The sequence below is a fragment of the Myodes glareolus genome, chromosome 9 (assembly GCF_982192425.1).
Source record: "Myodes glareolus chromosome 9, mMyoGla1.1, whole genome shotgun sequence".
Classification (NCBI taxonomy): domain Eukaryota; kingdom Metazoa; phylum Chordata; class Mammalia; order Rodentia; family Cricetidae; genus Myodes; species Myodes glareolus.
This window is the reverse complement of record NC_142034.1, coordinates 69,472,088-69,487,386: the sequence shown is the minus strand read 5'-3', so window position 1 is coordinate 69,487,386 and position 15,299 is coordinate 69,472,088. Positions and strand designations below refer to the sequence as shown.

The 15,299-nt window shown below is 47.7% G+C and overlaps 1 protein-coding gene and 1 pseudogene across 2 annotated transcripts in view; both read right to left on the bottom strand.

Moving 5' to 3' along the window:
* The window catches only part of Ccdc69 (coiled-coil domain containing 69), a 26,620-nt gene extending 26,070 nt beyond the window's left edge, over nt 1-550 (bottom strand). Inside the window, exon 1 of one of the 2 annotated variants that reach the window (XM_087910621.1) lies at nt 194-550. In XM_087910621.1, coding sequence (XP_087766747.1) covers nt 194-241 — 48 coding nt within the window. In that variant the 5' untranslated portion in view covers nt 242-550. The remainder of the gene's footprint in view (nt 1-193) is intronic. The other variant, XM_048437729.3, reaches the window with a different exon arrangement.
* Nucleotides 273-15,299, bottom strand: LOC125402676 (large ribosomal subunit protein uL4-like; annotated as a pseudogene).

Genomic DNA, 15,299 nt, shown 5'->3' with positions numbered 1-15,299 from the left:
TCAGTTTGCCTGGGGCTGAGTGTGTCAACTCAGCTGCTGTCTGCCGGGTTGGCTCAGCATGGGGCGGGAACAGATCATCCACGTCCCTGCACCCCGGCCTCCGTGCCAGCCCCCAACTGTTGTCCATTCGGTGTCCTCTGCCGTCCCTCTGAGTGCACCCCAAGGCAGACCTCCGTGTCCCGGTGCCCAGTACCTTTTCCGCACGCTTGCAGCGGCTGGGTCGGCTGTGCCTGCAGCCCATCCTGCTTCGTGCGTCCGGCCGGCTGTGACTCTCAACTACTCGGAGCTGCAGCCGCGCCGGCTACGCGCCTTAAATGCCGGAAGAGCAGGGCCTGCGCGGGGCCGGGGCCGGGCCAGGGCAGGTGCCAGAGGCGCTCCACATTAGAAGCACCTCGGTATCTCGAGAAGCAAAAGATGGTTCTCAAGACCACCTGATGAGAAAGAGCTGAGAGGGAAAAGAACGAAAACAATTAAGCCAGGCGCGGTGGTGCATGCCTGTAATCCCAATTCTGGGGAAGTGGAGGCGGGAGGATCACAAGTTCGAGGACAGTCTGGGGGCTTATAGGGAGGGGTTCAAGGTCAGGCGGGGCTATACGATACCCTATCACTGAGAGCTACAGTCAGGTTGTTTGTGCAAAACAGTTCAACTTCCAGCACCCACATCCTGTGGCTCACAACTGCGTCTAAATCTAGCTAGAAGGCTCAGTGGGTAAAGGCAGCTGCCTCCGAACCTGGCTTGGGCTCCATCCCCAAGACCCATATGTGGAAGAAGAGAATAAACATACATGCCATGGCTCATACCCTGTCCCGCCCCCATACTTTTTTTTTTAAGCTGAAAAAGTCAATCAAGATGGCTCACAGCACCTGGGAGGCTGAGGCAAGATAGCCACAAGTTGGAGGTCAGTTTGGGCTACAGAGTGAGACCTTGCCTCAAAATAAAGTTAATTAAAATTTAAAAATGGACAGACAAGATGGCTCAGTGAGTAAAATTGTTTGCTACTAAGTTGATGACCTGAGTTCAGTTCCCAGGACCCACATCATGCAAAGAGAGAACAGGCTCCTGAAATTTGTACTCTGACCTCCATAGGTGGGCCATCCTCTCTCTCTCTCTCTCTTTCCCTCCCTCCCTCCCTCCCTCCCTCCTTCCCTCCCTCCTTCCTCCCTTCCCTCCCTCCTTTCTTCCCTTCCCTCCCTCTCTCTCTATCAGGCACACAAACTCAATAAATAAGTGGAATAAAAATATCCTTCAGAGAGTGACAATATTAGTGGTAAGACCCAGAGCCCAGGTAGAATGCCCCCCAAACCTGGCTTTATAACAAATAAACGACACCCACTTTCATTGCAAGGTGTCCACGAAGCTGGGTCAATAGCTTTTCCCAGCTCACAAGATCTGTGACATGTTCTTCTCTCCTCGGGACAGACACAGCAACCTTGGCAGCAGACAAGTCGGATGCAGCAGGAATAGGGACAATGGAGGCAGAATCTGGGACGAGGAGCTCTTATCTGACTTCTCTGAGCTACTGGCCGAGGTTGCGGAGAGCAGCATGTGGGGAGACAATAGCAGCTTTGGAAATCAGCGTGACCGAAGAGTGCTAGGTGCCGGTTGACAATTAGTGTCAGGGCCACAAACTCTTTGGAAGCGTATTGACATATAGACTCAGCGTAATGAATAACACAAGATCTCCCAAGGCAGGGCCCCTCCACCGAGCTTAAAACAATAGTGAGCTGGACATGATGGCTCCTGTTTGTAGTCCAAACACCAGGGAGGTGAAGCAGGTGGATCTCCGTGAGTTCAAGGCCAGCTTGGTCTGCAAAGAGCTCCAGAACAGCCAGAACTGTTATACAGAGTAACCCTGTCTTGAATGTACCCCCAGAAGCATATTTATCATCATAATAAATATTATTATAATAGTTATTATTGTAATGACAAATACAATACTTTTAATAAATGTAATTATTATTATAATTGTATGTGGGTTTGTGTGTAGGTCCTGGAACAACTTGAGGGAGTGAGCCAGTTCTCTCCTGTCTTGTCGGTACTGGGGATTGAATTCAGGACATCAGGCTTGGTAACAAGTTCCATTACCCAGAGAGCCATCTCACTGGCCCAGTTGTTCAGTTTCTTTGAGATGTGTTCTGGGCTGGCCTCAAAACCACTATGCAGCCAAAGAGGACCTTGAACTTCTGATCCTTCTGCCTTTACCGCCTGAGTGCTGGGACGACAGGAATGCATCATCCCATTGGCTCCCAAGTTGGAGCCAATAGACTCCCATAGACTCCCAAGACTCCCAAGTTGGCTAAGTTTTCAACAAAAGTTGGAAATTTTTCATGTAAAATGTAAAATAATGGTCTCCGTCTCTGTCTATCTGTCTGTCTTTCGCATGCACACGCCCGTCTCTACCTCCGTCTCCACCATGCAAGCTGAACAAAATACTTGGAGGAAGCACCATTGCATCTGGTCCAGGTGGACAGATGATGAAAAAATACCACGGAAGCAGAAGGAAGGACTGAGTCTGTCTGGGAGCAGGAAGGCTGGGCACTGCCTCAGCCTGAGATGGCTGCACTGGGCTCTGCAGTCTGAGCATGGCTGTTATGTGCTGTTTTATTCTTTTGGAGAGCCCACCACCCAGCTCCCAAATAAACCACACATGGAGGTTTATTCTTAGTTCTGAATGCCTAGCCTGTTTTTCTTAACTTAAATTATCCTGACTACCTTTTGCCTCTGGACTTATTTATCCTTTTCTGTTTCTGTATACCTTTTCTTTACTTCTCTGTGGCTTGCTGTATAGCGGGGTGCCTGGCCCCGAAGCCCTCCTCTCCTTGTTCTCCTGCTCCTCTTCGTCCTCTGGTCTCCTTCTATTTATCCTCTCTGCCTGGCAGCCCCGCCTATCCTTGCTCCTGCCTTGCTATTGGCCGTTCAGCTCTTTATTAGACCATCAGGCGTTTTTTTGGATAGGCAAAAATAAATAAATAAATAATAAAATAATAAAATCACAGCTTCTCAGAGTTAAGCAAATGCAGCATAAACAAAAGCAACACACTTTAAAATAACATTCCCCAACATATAGGCGTTTCTCATCCATATGGGAAAGAGTATTTCTCAGCCAGTCTCTGTGAGGCATTTTCAGAGGTCTCAGTGCCGTGGTGTGGCCAGAGTGCTGGGTGAGCGAGGTACAAACTCCCAGTGGCCTTGGTGATCTGGTCGAGCTGTTTTGACTCTATCTTGTTGACAAGGGCAAGACGCGTCAGGCAGGTGATGTGCAAGGTCACTGGGGAGGAGTGGGTGGAAAGCCCTGGCCCTGAGCGGTGGTTACTTGAATGGTTCTAGAGGGAGTTGGTGAGGGAGCAGGACTGCCTCCCCCAGGTCCTCTTAGACCCTGTCCTAGCTGTTGAGCTCCCAGGATGCAAGGTGCCAGAGAGCTTCTCTTGGCTCTCAGCCTACGAGGCATAGTCAGCCAGGACACTGTGGTTACAGGGGCCTCTGGTTACAACACGTTTATTTTTTAAAAAAATATTGCAGTATCTCTTTAATCAAGGCCTAGACAGAATTTAAGACAGTAGCCGGGACCAGCCCTCTGGGGACAATTCTTACTGAAGTAACTGCACAGAGAGGGAGAGCCTAGGCATCCTGGGTAGCTGGGGGACCCCAAGTTCAGGCATAGTTTGAAAATTGGGCAGGGTTACAAGAAGAAGCCTCAACCATACCTCGTCAAGGCACTTCGTGTGTGTGTGTGTGTGTGTCTGTGCCCATGTGTGCCCATCCGTGGAAACCAGAGGACAGCCTTGGCTGGCATTCCTCAAGCATGTTCCATTTTGCTTTGAGACAGGGTCTCTTACTGGCCTTGGAACTGGCCCAGGAGGCTGAGGTGTCTAGGATCCCCCTGTCTCCACTCCCTCAGTGCTAGGGTTATTGTATAACACACCATACCAGCTTTCTAAAACACGGGTACTAGAGATAAAATTCAGGTCCTCATTCTTGCATGGAAAACTTTACTGCCTGAGCTTTTCCCCTGCACCCACCTTTTTAAAAAAAAAAATAGACAGGGTCTTGCAATGCAATTTTGGATGGCCTAGAATGTACTAAATTGGACTGGGCTTTCTCTGCCACTTGGGGGCTGTGATAACAGTCATGCACCACCACCAGGCACCTTTGAGTCAGGGGCATTTGATGGCAATGCAACATCTTCCCAGCTGTCTGGAAGATCTAGGAGCAGAGGGTAGAAGGGCTGGGAAATGTATCCTCACCCTCCCCCCTTCCAACCTACTACCTGACCAGGACTGTTCAACCTGTTATTGATTCAGGGGTGTGGTTTAACAGAGAGTGAGTACCCACTGAGATGTACAAGCAGAGGTTACACAGGTCAGCATTGTTCATATAACTATGCAAGGGACTGCTTGGGGATGGGTCCCCAGGAACTGGATAACCAGGGCCATTTAATTGGGATTGGACAGGATTTTGTGTTTGGTCCCTTTTCAGAGGCAGATATTCTTCCTTAAATGAGTCGGAACTGGTTTCCAGAGAAGTTTATTCTCAGGGCTAGGGAGATGGCTTAGTGTTGAGAGCGCTTGGCATGCAAGCATGAGGATCCGAGTTTAGATTCCCCAGCATGCACATGGTCCTAGCTCGCTTTTCATCGCCGTCACGAACACCGTGACCCAAAGCAGCCTGGGGAGGAAAGGGTTTGTTTGGCTTTCACTTCCAGGTAATTGTCATAATGGGAAGTCAGGGCAGGAGCCTGGAGGCAGGAAATGAAGCAGAGGTCACAGAGGAAGCTGCTTGCATGACTTCCTAGTTTGCTTTCTTGTACAAACCAGGACCACCCACATCAGGTTGGGCCCTCCCACATTAATCAGTAACCGGGAAAATATTCACATCCACTTGCCTACTAACCAATCTGATGGAGACATTTTCTCAGTTGAGGTTCCCTCTTCCCAGATGACTATAGTTTGTGTTAAGCTGATAAAAACTAACCAGCACACACGTAAATGCCCGGTGAGTATTGCAGCTGACTGTAATTTCAGCACTTAGAGGTTGGAGACAGGGGATCCCCAGTGCCAGACTCGCTGAATTGGTGTGCTCTGGGTTCGACTGAGAGACACTGCTTCAATATAAGGTGGAGAGTGACCAAGATCTGATGACTACCTTTGACCTCCACATGCCCATGCACTGACATGCACATGTGGGTGCATGCATTCACACTATACATGTGCACACACATGCATGAGCATCACACACACACACACACACACACACACACACACACACCTACCTATGTGCACTAGAAATCTGCTGTGCAGCACAGAGGAGTTAAAACACTTTATTGTGCACTTAACTTGGACCATCTCGCATGTTAAGCGTTCCTCCTGTAAAACAAAGCAGAGAAAAGCAAACTGAAAGGGTGCAGAGAGACTTGGCGGTCTCGGTCTCAACTGTAATTTTGATGTGTGGATCCGAATGCGGGTTGTGCACAGACTCTATCAAGTCGCGCACGTTTAATGTTTGCAGCCTTTTGTGCACCCATCTATACCTCAATAACACTGTTTTTTCCTGCCAGGCAGTGGTGCTGCACACCTTTGATCCCAGAACCCCCGAGGCAGAGGCTGGTGGATCTCTGAGTTTGAGGCCAGCCTGGTCTCCAGAGCAAGTTCCAGGACAGCCAAGATGACACAGGGAAACCTTGTCTCAAAAAAAAAAAAAAAAAAAAGCAACAAAAAGTTTTAATTTTTTTTCTTTCTTTCTTTATTAATTTTAAGAGTTATTTAACTTATTTCATGTGCATGGGTGTTTTGCCTGCATGTATGTCTGTGCACCATGAGTATTCCTAGTGCCCTCAGAGGCTAGAAGAAGGTGTCAGATCCCCTCAAACTGGAGTTACATCATGTGGGTACTGGGAACCAATCCCTGGTTCACTGGAAGAGCAACCAATGCTCTGATCCACGGAGCCATCTCTCCAGTCCCCTCCTTTTCATTTTAGAGGGTGCTGGTGATGGAATCCAGCATGGCAAGGAAGGCACAGCAGAGATCATGGTGCAGAGTTCCTGGTGGCCACAACCCTCACATGGTGACTGACCAGGAAGCCACGACGGCTCCTGCAGGAAGTGGAGTCCGGCTATAGCCTTCAAGCCTGGCACCTAGCTAGCCGCTTCCTCTGGGCCTCACAGCCTGAAAGGTCACCAACAGTCCCAAACAGGGCCACCGGCTGGTTCAATCATTTTGACCCGATTGGGGGCATTTCATATTCAAATCATAGCAGCCTCCCAGGGCCACTCCCTTCAGTTAGGTCCCAATTCTCGTGCCCACTGCTTCCCAATAGGCAGATTAAGATCCATCCCATCGGTGAATTTTATCACTGATGAGGTCAGAGCCTCATGTTCTAATCACTTCCCCAGATCCCCTTCTCTGCACATGGCTTCATGAATTCATACTCCAGAGGCACACTGTAACAAGGCCCGTGGCTTCAACCTCCAGCCCCATCACCGACTGAGGATTGACCTTGGTAGGCTAGATTCTAGTCTCCTCAGACACTTTCAGTCTTCAGCACCAATGAGGGAGGTGGGGTGATGAAGCAGCAGTTTAGGCCTTGGGACTAAGTGCTTGCCTAGTATGTGGGAGGCTCTACTAAGTTAGAGTCCCCAGTAGAAACTGTCTAACGGGAGAGGAGAGAGAGAAAGAGGGAGGGGGGGAGTCCAGCTTGGGTTTGAAGAGGGTAAGTCACTTAGAGTCATCCAGGGGATTTGAACCTAGATCTGTAGGAGTCCATGAGTTGAGCGCTAACCACCAGAATAAGAAGGGACAGCACTCAGTCCTGGGGGCATAGAGGAGCGCCAAGTGTTGGTGAAGAAGCAAGTCAGGTTGCAGAGCATCGTGGCACTAAGGATGGCCAGCAAGGGCTGCTGTTTCTAGCCTCCCAGAAAGGATTGTAAGCCAGGGTAGGCAGGGCAGAGCAATGGTAAGAGGAGCTGGAGACCTCTCCGTCCTGCAGCCTCCAGCTCACCCTGTCACCCGCTTGCCGGCCCACCCGCCCGATGTCTAAATAAGGTTGAGGCTCACTGTAGCAGCTAAAAATAAACTCTACTCCCAGTCCTGCCTGGCGACCTCCCCAGCCCACAGAGCTCCTGGTGGTGGTAGTGTTAATTCCAAATATGCGAGGAGAAAGACCAATTCCACGATTAACCAATTAAAGCAGGCCTTATTTTAGAGGTGCACCCCAAGTCAGGATTTGAGAGAACAGACCCGGGGCTAGCTTTTTGAGGTCCCCTTTATAGGGAAGAGCCACAAGGTTAGTAGAAAACAGCTGTAAGCGTGTTTATGGGGGCTGTCAGGAAAATACGACGAAAAAGAATAAAAGCAAAGTTATACATCATGGGGTAGGTGGTCAAGGGTGTAGATCAAGGTATCCTGAAAACATTTTGTAAGGCAAAGCATAGCCATGCATCAAGGGGTCACGAGTTCAGTGTAGGTTTAAAACTATGTTTGCTTAGTTTTGGTTTGTTGAGACTGGATTTTTTAGTGTAGCCCTGGTTGTCCTGGAACTTGCCTCTGTAGACCTGGCTGGCCTCCAACTCACCTGCCTGTGCCTCCTGAGCGCAGGGATTTAAGGTGTGCACCATCACCGCCCGGTTTAAAAACATGTTTTGTGTGGCACACCAGATTTAGGAAACAGAAACTTATTCTTAACTAGAACTGGAAACCTATTTGTGTAGGGCATAGGGACTCCTTAACAACAGTGTGGTTCTTGCTCTGGTTTCACAGTGGGACTGGCTTTCTGAAGCTGTAGAGCCAGGCAGGCCTTCTTGGGGACTGCAGACACCAGAGGACCAGGACCCAAAGTCAGGAGCTGAGGGTCATTTCCCAAACCTGAGTAAGCAACTATTTCCCTCACTGAGATTTTTAGGGTCCGTCTGTCCTACGGATCTTTTTCAGTTCATGAAGTCTTTCATAAAGATTGTATTTAGCTGCTTGCCCTGAAGTTTGGAGAGTGCAAGCGAGAGTCCGGATTTCCTCCGTAGTCTTGAAGAATCACCTTAGGCTAGTGTGCGTCTTTAGAGAAGGCATGAATTGGGCCGCGGCCGCCCCCTGCTGGAAAATAGCGTGCACTGCAGGTGACTGTGAGCGGACCGAATCCTCGCAGCTCTGAGGTCAACAGTGGATGCTGCGGCTGCTTCTGGGGCACTGTCTGTTGTGCAATCTCATATTGGATGCCCTGGTACTGTCTTACCCGAGAAATGCGTGCAGAATGAATGGATGAGATGGGCGGTATAGCGCTCTGGAAATTGTAGAGGGCTCTCAAAGAGTTTGTGACTACAGATTGGTAAATTGATATAGTATTTGAACCCAGCCCTCAAGGCTTAAGAAGGGACTTTGAACGCTCAGTGGAAAGACTTCTCAGTAGGTAAGAATGAGAGCTGAAAAATGGGCAAAATGGTAGCCGCTTCCCAGAGGCTTGTGTACCCCTTTACTCCCACACCTACACATGTACGCACACTCGCGCTCACTCATGTGCTCGTGACACACACACACACACACACACACACACACACACGCACGCACGCACGCACACACAGAGTCTCTGACCCTGGTACAGCCCATCAGAAAGGCAGAGTGGAAGAAATGCTTGGACACCATCTCTTCTTGGGCAACTTGTCAGAGCTAGATTGCGGACCTGATTTAACAATACTGAACTGGACCACTTCAGAGGCATCTTGGGATCCATTCCCTCACCAGACAGAGAACCTGGAAGAACTGGGACCTTGTCCTTCCTGCCCTGTTGAAGTTGGGGGTGGGGTGGGGAGGTGGGGATGGGGTGGGGGGGATTTCTGGGTGGCTTTCTTTAGGAAGAAATAGTGACTTGACCAAGAATGGGAAAGTCAGTCTAACCATGACGCCTGCTACTTCAGGGACACAACACAGTTCTAGTCCACCATAAAAGTCACAGCCTACACTCCCATATGGAAAGATGATGATAGTCGTGGAGTTGAGTGGGTAGAGGGCCAGCACAGCATGCCTGGGGGCCCGGGTTTGATCCCAAGCCATGTCTAAAACAAGGTGCAGGAAGTATAGCGATATTTCATTTGTATTCTAATAAATAAATAAAGTTTGTATGAAGTTCAGAGAGTAAAACAGCTGCACTGGTCAGCCTTACAGACCAGGCAGTGGTGACACACGCCTTTAATCCCAGTAGACATGCTAGTTTGCCATAGAAACCGGGTGGTAGTGGTGCACACCTTTAATCCCAGCCCTAGAGAGGAATATAAAACGGGAGGAGACAGCTCTCAGGCAGTTTCATTCTGAGAGCCATTTCAGACTGAGATAGAGGTCAGAGTCTGTGGCTGACTCTTGTTTTTCTGACCTTCAGGTTGAACCCCAGTATCAGTCTCTGGGTTTTTATTAATTGTGCTGCAAGGAAGCACACAGGTTTGTCACCCAGAGGTGGAAGCCGGGGGATAAGGGAGCTGCCCCAGACCACCCCAGCCCCACCTGGACTACATTAGGCCATATCTTAAAATAACGAAAGGAAAGATTAGCTCCTATATTGAGAGAAACATAGGCTGAGGGTGTAGCTCAGTGGGCAGAGTGTTTGATTACCATGCATGGAGCCCTGGGTTCAATCCCCAGCACAGCATACATATGACACTGTTTTTATTTGTTTAAAAAACAGAAAAACATAATGAATTTGTTCAATCAAAGTCTTACCTGTGTCCAGAACCTTCAAATTGAAGACCCAAAGTTGATGGGGTGTGGTGGTCTAGGCCTGTGACAGCAATTATTTCAGAGAGTGAAGCAGGAAGACACAAATTCAAGGTCCACCGGGTTTATAGAGTGAGTTCAAGGTCAAGCTGGGCAACGTCCTGAGACCAGATTAGGTGCTTAGAATCTGTTTACTCTAAGAAGCAGTGGCCCCTTGCATGAGTCCTAGTAACAAGTAAGCTTGAAATCTCCTGTCTGTCTCCTTTACTTTGGCTAAAGTACAGCTGTATCATCGTCCTTACCCTTGTCTCAAGGTCACCTTGGATTCCTGAGTGAGGGTAACTATTGTAGAGACCCAAAAATGTGAGTCTATTCTTCCACCTTGTCTGAAGGTCAGAGAGTTTGAGCTTATTTTTGCTCTTTCAAAGTTGTTGACAGCAAGTGTGGCTACAAAACAAGAGATCCTGACCTAGGGTGTGGTTACTTGGTGTTTTGGACATTAAGATGGCCCATAGAGCTAGATTTGCTCTACCCTGACCAAAGGACAGAGAATTTAAGCACACTTCCGTTCCTTCTTTTGAAATGGGAGGGGAAGAGAGTGGAGAAAAATGTATAGCTCAATAAGAACCATAAAAAGTACCCCCCTAAATGGACTTGGGCCACTGGATCCTCTGTCTTTTCCTCTTCTTAGTATGACCACGTTGAAGAAATCTGCTTTTCACTGTTTCTCTTAATTGGTGAGGCAGGTGGCAGAGATAGGAAGTGGGGACTGCTAAAGTTGGGGGTTTTGTGCTAAAAACACCAGCTGCAAGACCCTGTCTCGGGGCTGATGACTCAGTGACCGCGAGCACTTGTCGTGTGTCTAGAGGACCAGAGTCCAGTTCTCAGCACCTACCCTGTGAGGCTCACAGCGGCCTGTAACTCCAGTTCCAGGGGACTAGACAACCTCTTCTGCCTACAGGTGGTGCTCCCCACCCATCTGCAGAGATTAAAAATAAGTCTTAAGTCTTAAACCAAAAATCACAGAAAAGGGCTCAGTGGAGGGGTGCTCAGCTAGCAAGTGAGGCCTGTGTTCAATCTCTGATACCCAAACCCCTCATCCTCTAGAATATGGTCCTGGGACAACCGTCTTTTGCTTTGACTGGGGTGAAGAGTGGAGAGTGGTACAGCCAGAAAGAGTTGTGACTGAAGGAAAAAACGGAACCACCTAACTGGAATGTCAGCAGGACCTTGCTCCGGCCTCTCTTCGGTCTACAGAAGGAATCCAGAGGAAACCCATGGCACACAGTAGTGTGGAAGACACATGGTTTATTACGGCAGAGCAAGGCACCCTCGAGAGCTGAGGGTGGACAATGGATGGTGCCAAGACAGCACCACGAGACCACTGTCATTGCAGTTTTGGGGACAGGTACTCTGAGGGGTGTTTTTCTCTTTCGGTGATTGACAGGCCCATTTGAATTAACCCTCAAGAGAGGGGACAATGGTGTGTCCCTTTTGTTTGCTTGTTTTTTAAAACAGGGTTTCTTTGTGTAACAACCCTGGCTGTCCTGAAACTCACTCTATAGACCAGGCTAGCTTTGAACCCACAGAGATCTGCCTGCCTCTGCCTCCTAAATGCTGGGATTAAAGGTGTGCACCACCACCACCCGATGCTATATCCTTATTCTTCACCAGAGAGGCTTGGTTAGATGGTAATCTTTGGAGACAGTTTAGAACATGCTTCTACCAAGAGCCAGAGATAGGACCCAAATCCCACTATTTTGGCCATCAATCCAAATTTTGTAGTTTGGCTCTTGGCTTTATATACTCCTGCTTATGAGGGGAGGGCTACAGCCTCATGACTTTCAAGTCAGACTTACCTGCCTAGCTACTTATCAGTGATTTATAACCAGATACTGTGCTTTCATTTCCTGGCCACTCAGTCCCGAGAAATCATATTAATTACAAAAAATTACAGAAATTACAGAAACATATTAATTACAAACTGTTTGACCTATTAGCCCAGGCTTGTTATTAACTAACTCTTACAACTTAAATTAATCCATTTCGAATACTCTGTATTTTACCACAAGGCTCATGGCTTGTTACTTCACATCTTGCTTCCCCTCTGGTTGCTGGCATCTCTCCAACTCTGCCTTCTTTTTCCCTTTATCTTTTTTTGGACTTCCCACCTAGCTATATTCTGCCCTGCCATAGGCCAAAGCAGCTTCTTTAGTAACCAATGCTAATAAAACACATTCACAGCACACAGAAAGGCATCCCACATCATCTCCCCTTTCTGTCTAATTGAAAAGGAAGGATTTAACTTTGACATTTTAAAATTACGTATAAAAATGGTTATCAAGCAAGGATTAAGTTAGAATATTTAATCTATTTGTATTTGACAAACTAAATACTCTATTACCTATCCTATCTTTGTGAGTCTAAAGTTTCATATCTAATTTATCTTTTATTATAACTAAGGAAAATTATAATTATAACTAGTTAGTCTTTATCTCCATCAAAGACTCCAGAAGGATATAATACTACCTAAGTAAACAGGAAATGCACTGTAAGCAACTTCCAAAATTCTAGAAATGACAGAGATATCTAGCTGCCTGGATAGTCACCCAAAGTTCTTTTGTAACATTGGGGCATCCATCTTCTGCAGATTTCTCAGTGAAGCAGGAACCCTGAAGGACTGTCCCTACCCCTACCCCAAGTCAGAATTTCACTATAGCTATCAAACCTGTCCTGGAACTAGCTCTTGTAGACCAGGCCGGCCTTGATCTCACAGAGATCCTCCTGTCTCTGTCTCCCGAGTACTGGGATTAAAGATGTGTGCACCACCACCTGGCTATGACTATTAATTTGTATTTCTTAACTATACATTGTACTTTCAAATGAGCTGTATAAACATAATACCTTATACAAGAGCAGAAATATACATATAACAAAATTGACCTTAAATTTGTATCAGTAAACCAAAATTCATACCAATGTAAAATTTTTACTTCCTTGTCAAGTGATAGACTGAGATGGGGACACTCTGAAAGGCTTACTCAGATATCAATGCTCTCTCTCTCTCTCTCTCTCTCTCTCTCTCTCTCTCTCTCTCTGTGTGTGTGTGTGTGTGTGTGTGTGTATGCGTGTGTCATTCTGTCCTCCCCATGTGGGAAAAGACCTATTCCAGAATGAGGGTCTTATGATCCACTGTCACATAAGGCAGGTTGGAGACCTGTGTGTGCTGAGCTGCTCTGCAGGAAGGCAGAGGAAAGGAACAGTTGTATTCCCAGGTTTTATGGTTGGCTTTGGGGGCGATGAGCTCTGGCTTCCAGGATTTGCCTTGGGTAGGAGACTATTCTAGGCTTCGTAGCTTGGATTTGAGCAAGGTACTGAGCAGAAGAAGGGCAGGAGAGGAGTCAGGCAGATCTGGAGGCCTTTCAGTGTCCTTCAGCTAAAAGTGCCCAGCACGCCAAAGTGCCCCATACCTTGGGTAATATTTCCTGAGCCTCTGCACTACTGAAACTGTGGTGTTGAGTATTGGCTGGTGACACTGGCTCATGGCGGGGGATATTTATATATTATTTGATGAGGTTTTTTTTTTTGAGATAAGATCTTATGTAGCCCAGGTTGGCCTCAATCTCAATGTAGTCAAGGATGTCCTGCATTTACTCCTGTCTTCCTGCTTCCACCTCCTACATGCTGGGATCACAGGTGTGAGCCACAGGGCTGGGCCTAGGGAAGCTATGTGATTTTTTTTTAATGCAAATTATTGGGCTCCATCCAGATTGCTGAATGGCTTGCTGCAGTTTTTCATCATTGCATCTTAGATCAGGTTTTGATGCAAACAGGCTGAAACAGATTTTTAATAGTTTATTTACAGCGGTCTCTTTTTCCCCTGTGGTAGACTTCTCAGCTGCTGGTTTCTTGACAGTGGTAACTTACCTTTTCCCTCCTGGCTTCTTTAGACTCTTGACTTTTCTTTCTTAGTTTCTGCAGACCCCTCTCTGCCGGCCCTGCCCTCTTCTCCGATTCAGCTGCCAGCGCTGCTGTTGTTGCTGCTGCAGCTGTTGCTTCCTGTTTCTTTACGTGGAGTTTGTGCGTCCTGGACTGGCGAAGAATGGCATCCGTGCATGTAGTCTTTGCCTAAGTGTTCGGCTTCAACATGACTCTCACGTCCTTCGGTGGATTCTTCTTCCGCACTCTGCGATGAATCTTCTTGTGTGGTGCTCGGGGGCCCTTTGCATCTCTGGGCCAAGGTCTGTGCTCATCGTCTTGTACCGGGGAAGGTTTGGTTGGTTTTTTTCTTTTTCTTTCTTTCTTTCTTTTTTCTTTTTTTTTTTTTGTTTTGTTTTTCAAGGCAGGGTTTCTCTGTAGCTTTGGAGCTAGTCCTGGAACTTGCTCTGAAGACCAGGCTGGCTTCGAATTTACAGAGATCCGCCTGCCTCTGCCTCTTGAGTGCTGGGATTAAATGCGTGCGCCACCACCGCCCGGGGTTTTTTGTTTTTTGTTTTTTGTTTTTTGTTTTTTTTTGTTTTGTTTTGTTTTGTTTTTTTGACAGGGTTTCTCTGTGCAACAGTCCTGGATCTCATTTTGTAGACCAGGCTGACCTTGAGTTTACTGAGATCCACCTGCCTCTGCCTCCCAAGTGCTGAAATTAAAGGCCCACGCCACCACCTTGTGGCATTATAGTTACTTTTGAGGGAAGCATCGTTACGCCAAGTGCCAGTGCCGTGGGACTCACCTAACATCCAGGAAGCACTCAGTTCAAATGTAGAATCATCCCACATGCCCACCAGGAGCAAGTTTCAAACTGTTCAGTTTCTTACAGTTAGCAGAGTAATACCAGGGAATTTTCTGGCCTTGATGGTACGCATTATCTTCCTGAGAGACGCTGCAGGGTCCTCTGCGCTGGCTGCGGCATTGGTTTCTCATTTTACCCTTGCCAGCTCTTGTTCTCTGAGAGGCGTAGACTTTTTTGACGACAGTCCAAGCTTTAAGTTTCTTAAGCAGCTGAACAGCTTGTAGTCTCCGCGTTATCTTATCTTCAACCTTCAACCTAATCATCAACCACCAAAGGCAGCCCAGACTTCCAAGGACCTTGTCAAACCTGGTGAGGCCTGTTATATCATTTTTTGGTTCGGTTCATTTTCTGTGGTGCCAACAAACATACAGCCTCACCGACACATACTTCCAAAGGCACCATGGCCAGGATCGTGGGTCCCGCCGTCTGGAACTCTGGGAATTGGAGTCACAGTTCTGCCAGCACCCCAGGACTCAGCACGGGTCTGATGACCTGCTAACTCACTGACCACATAGGGCTGCCTGCTGTTTTTCCTCAAGTTGGTGCGAACGGAGTTCTTAATATCCAATCCAATAGACTGGGAGTTTTTTGTTTTTTCAAGACAGGGTTTCTCTGTGTTACAAATCTGGAACTAGCTCCTGTAGACCAGATCTGCCTCAAACTCACAGAGATCCACCAGTCTCTGCCTCCCGAGTGCTGGGATTAAAAGCGTGCACCACCACTCTCCACCCAGCCTCGACTGGGAGCTTAGAACAAAGTGACATTTTTGTCAGATGACTCCCCCTTTTCAGAGTGCACGGATGTGAGGGCAGGGGCATAAGACAT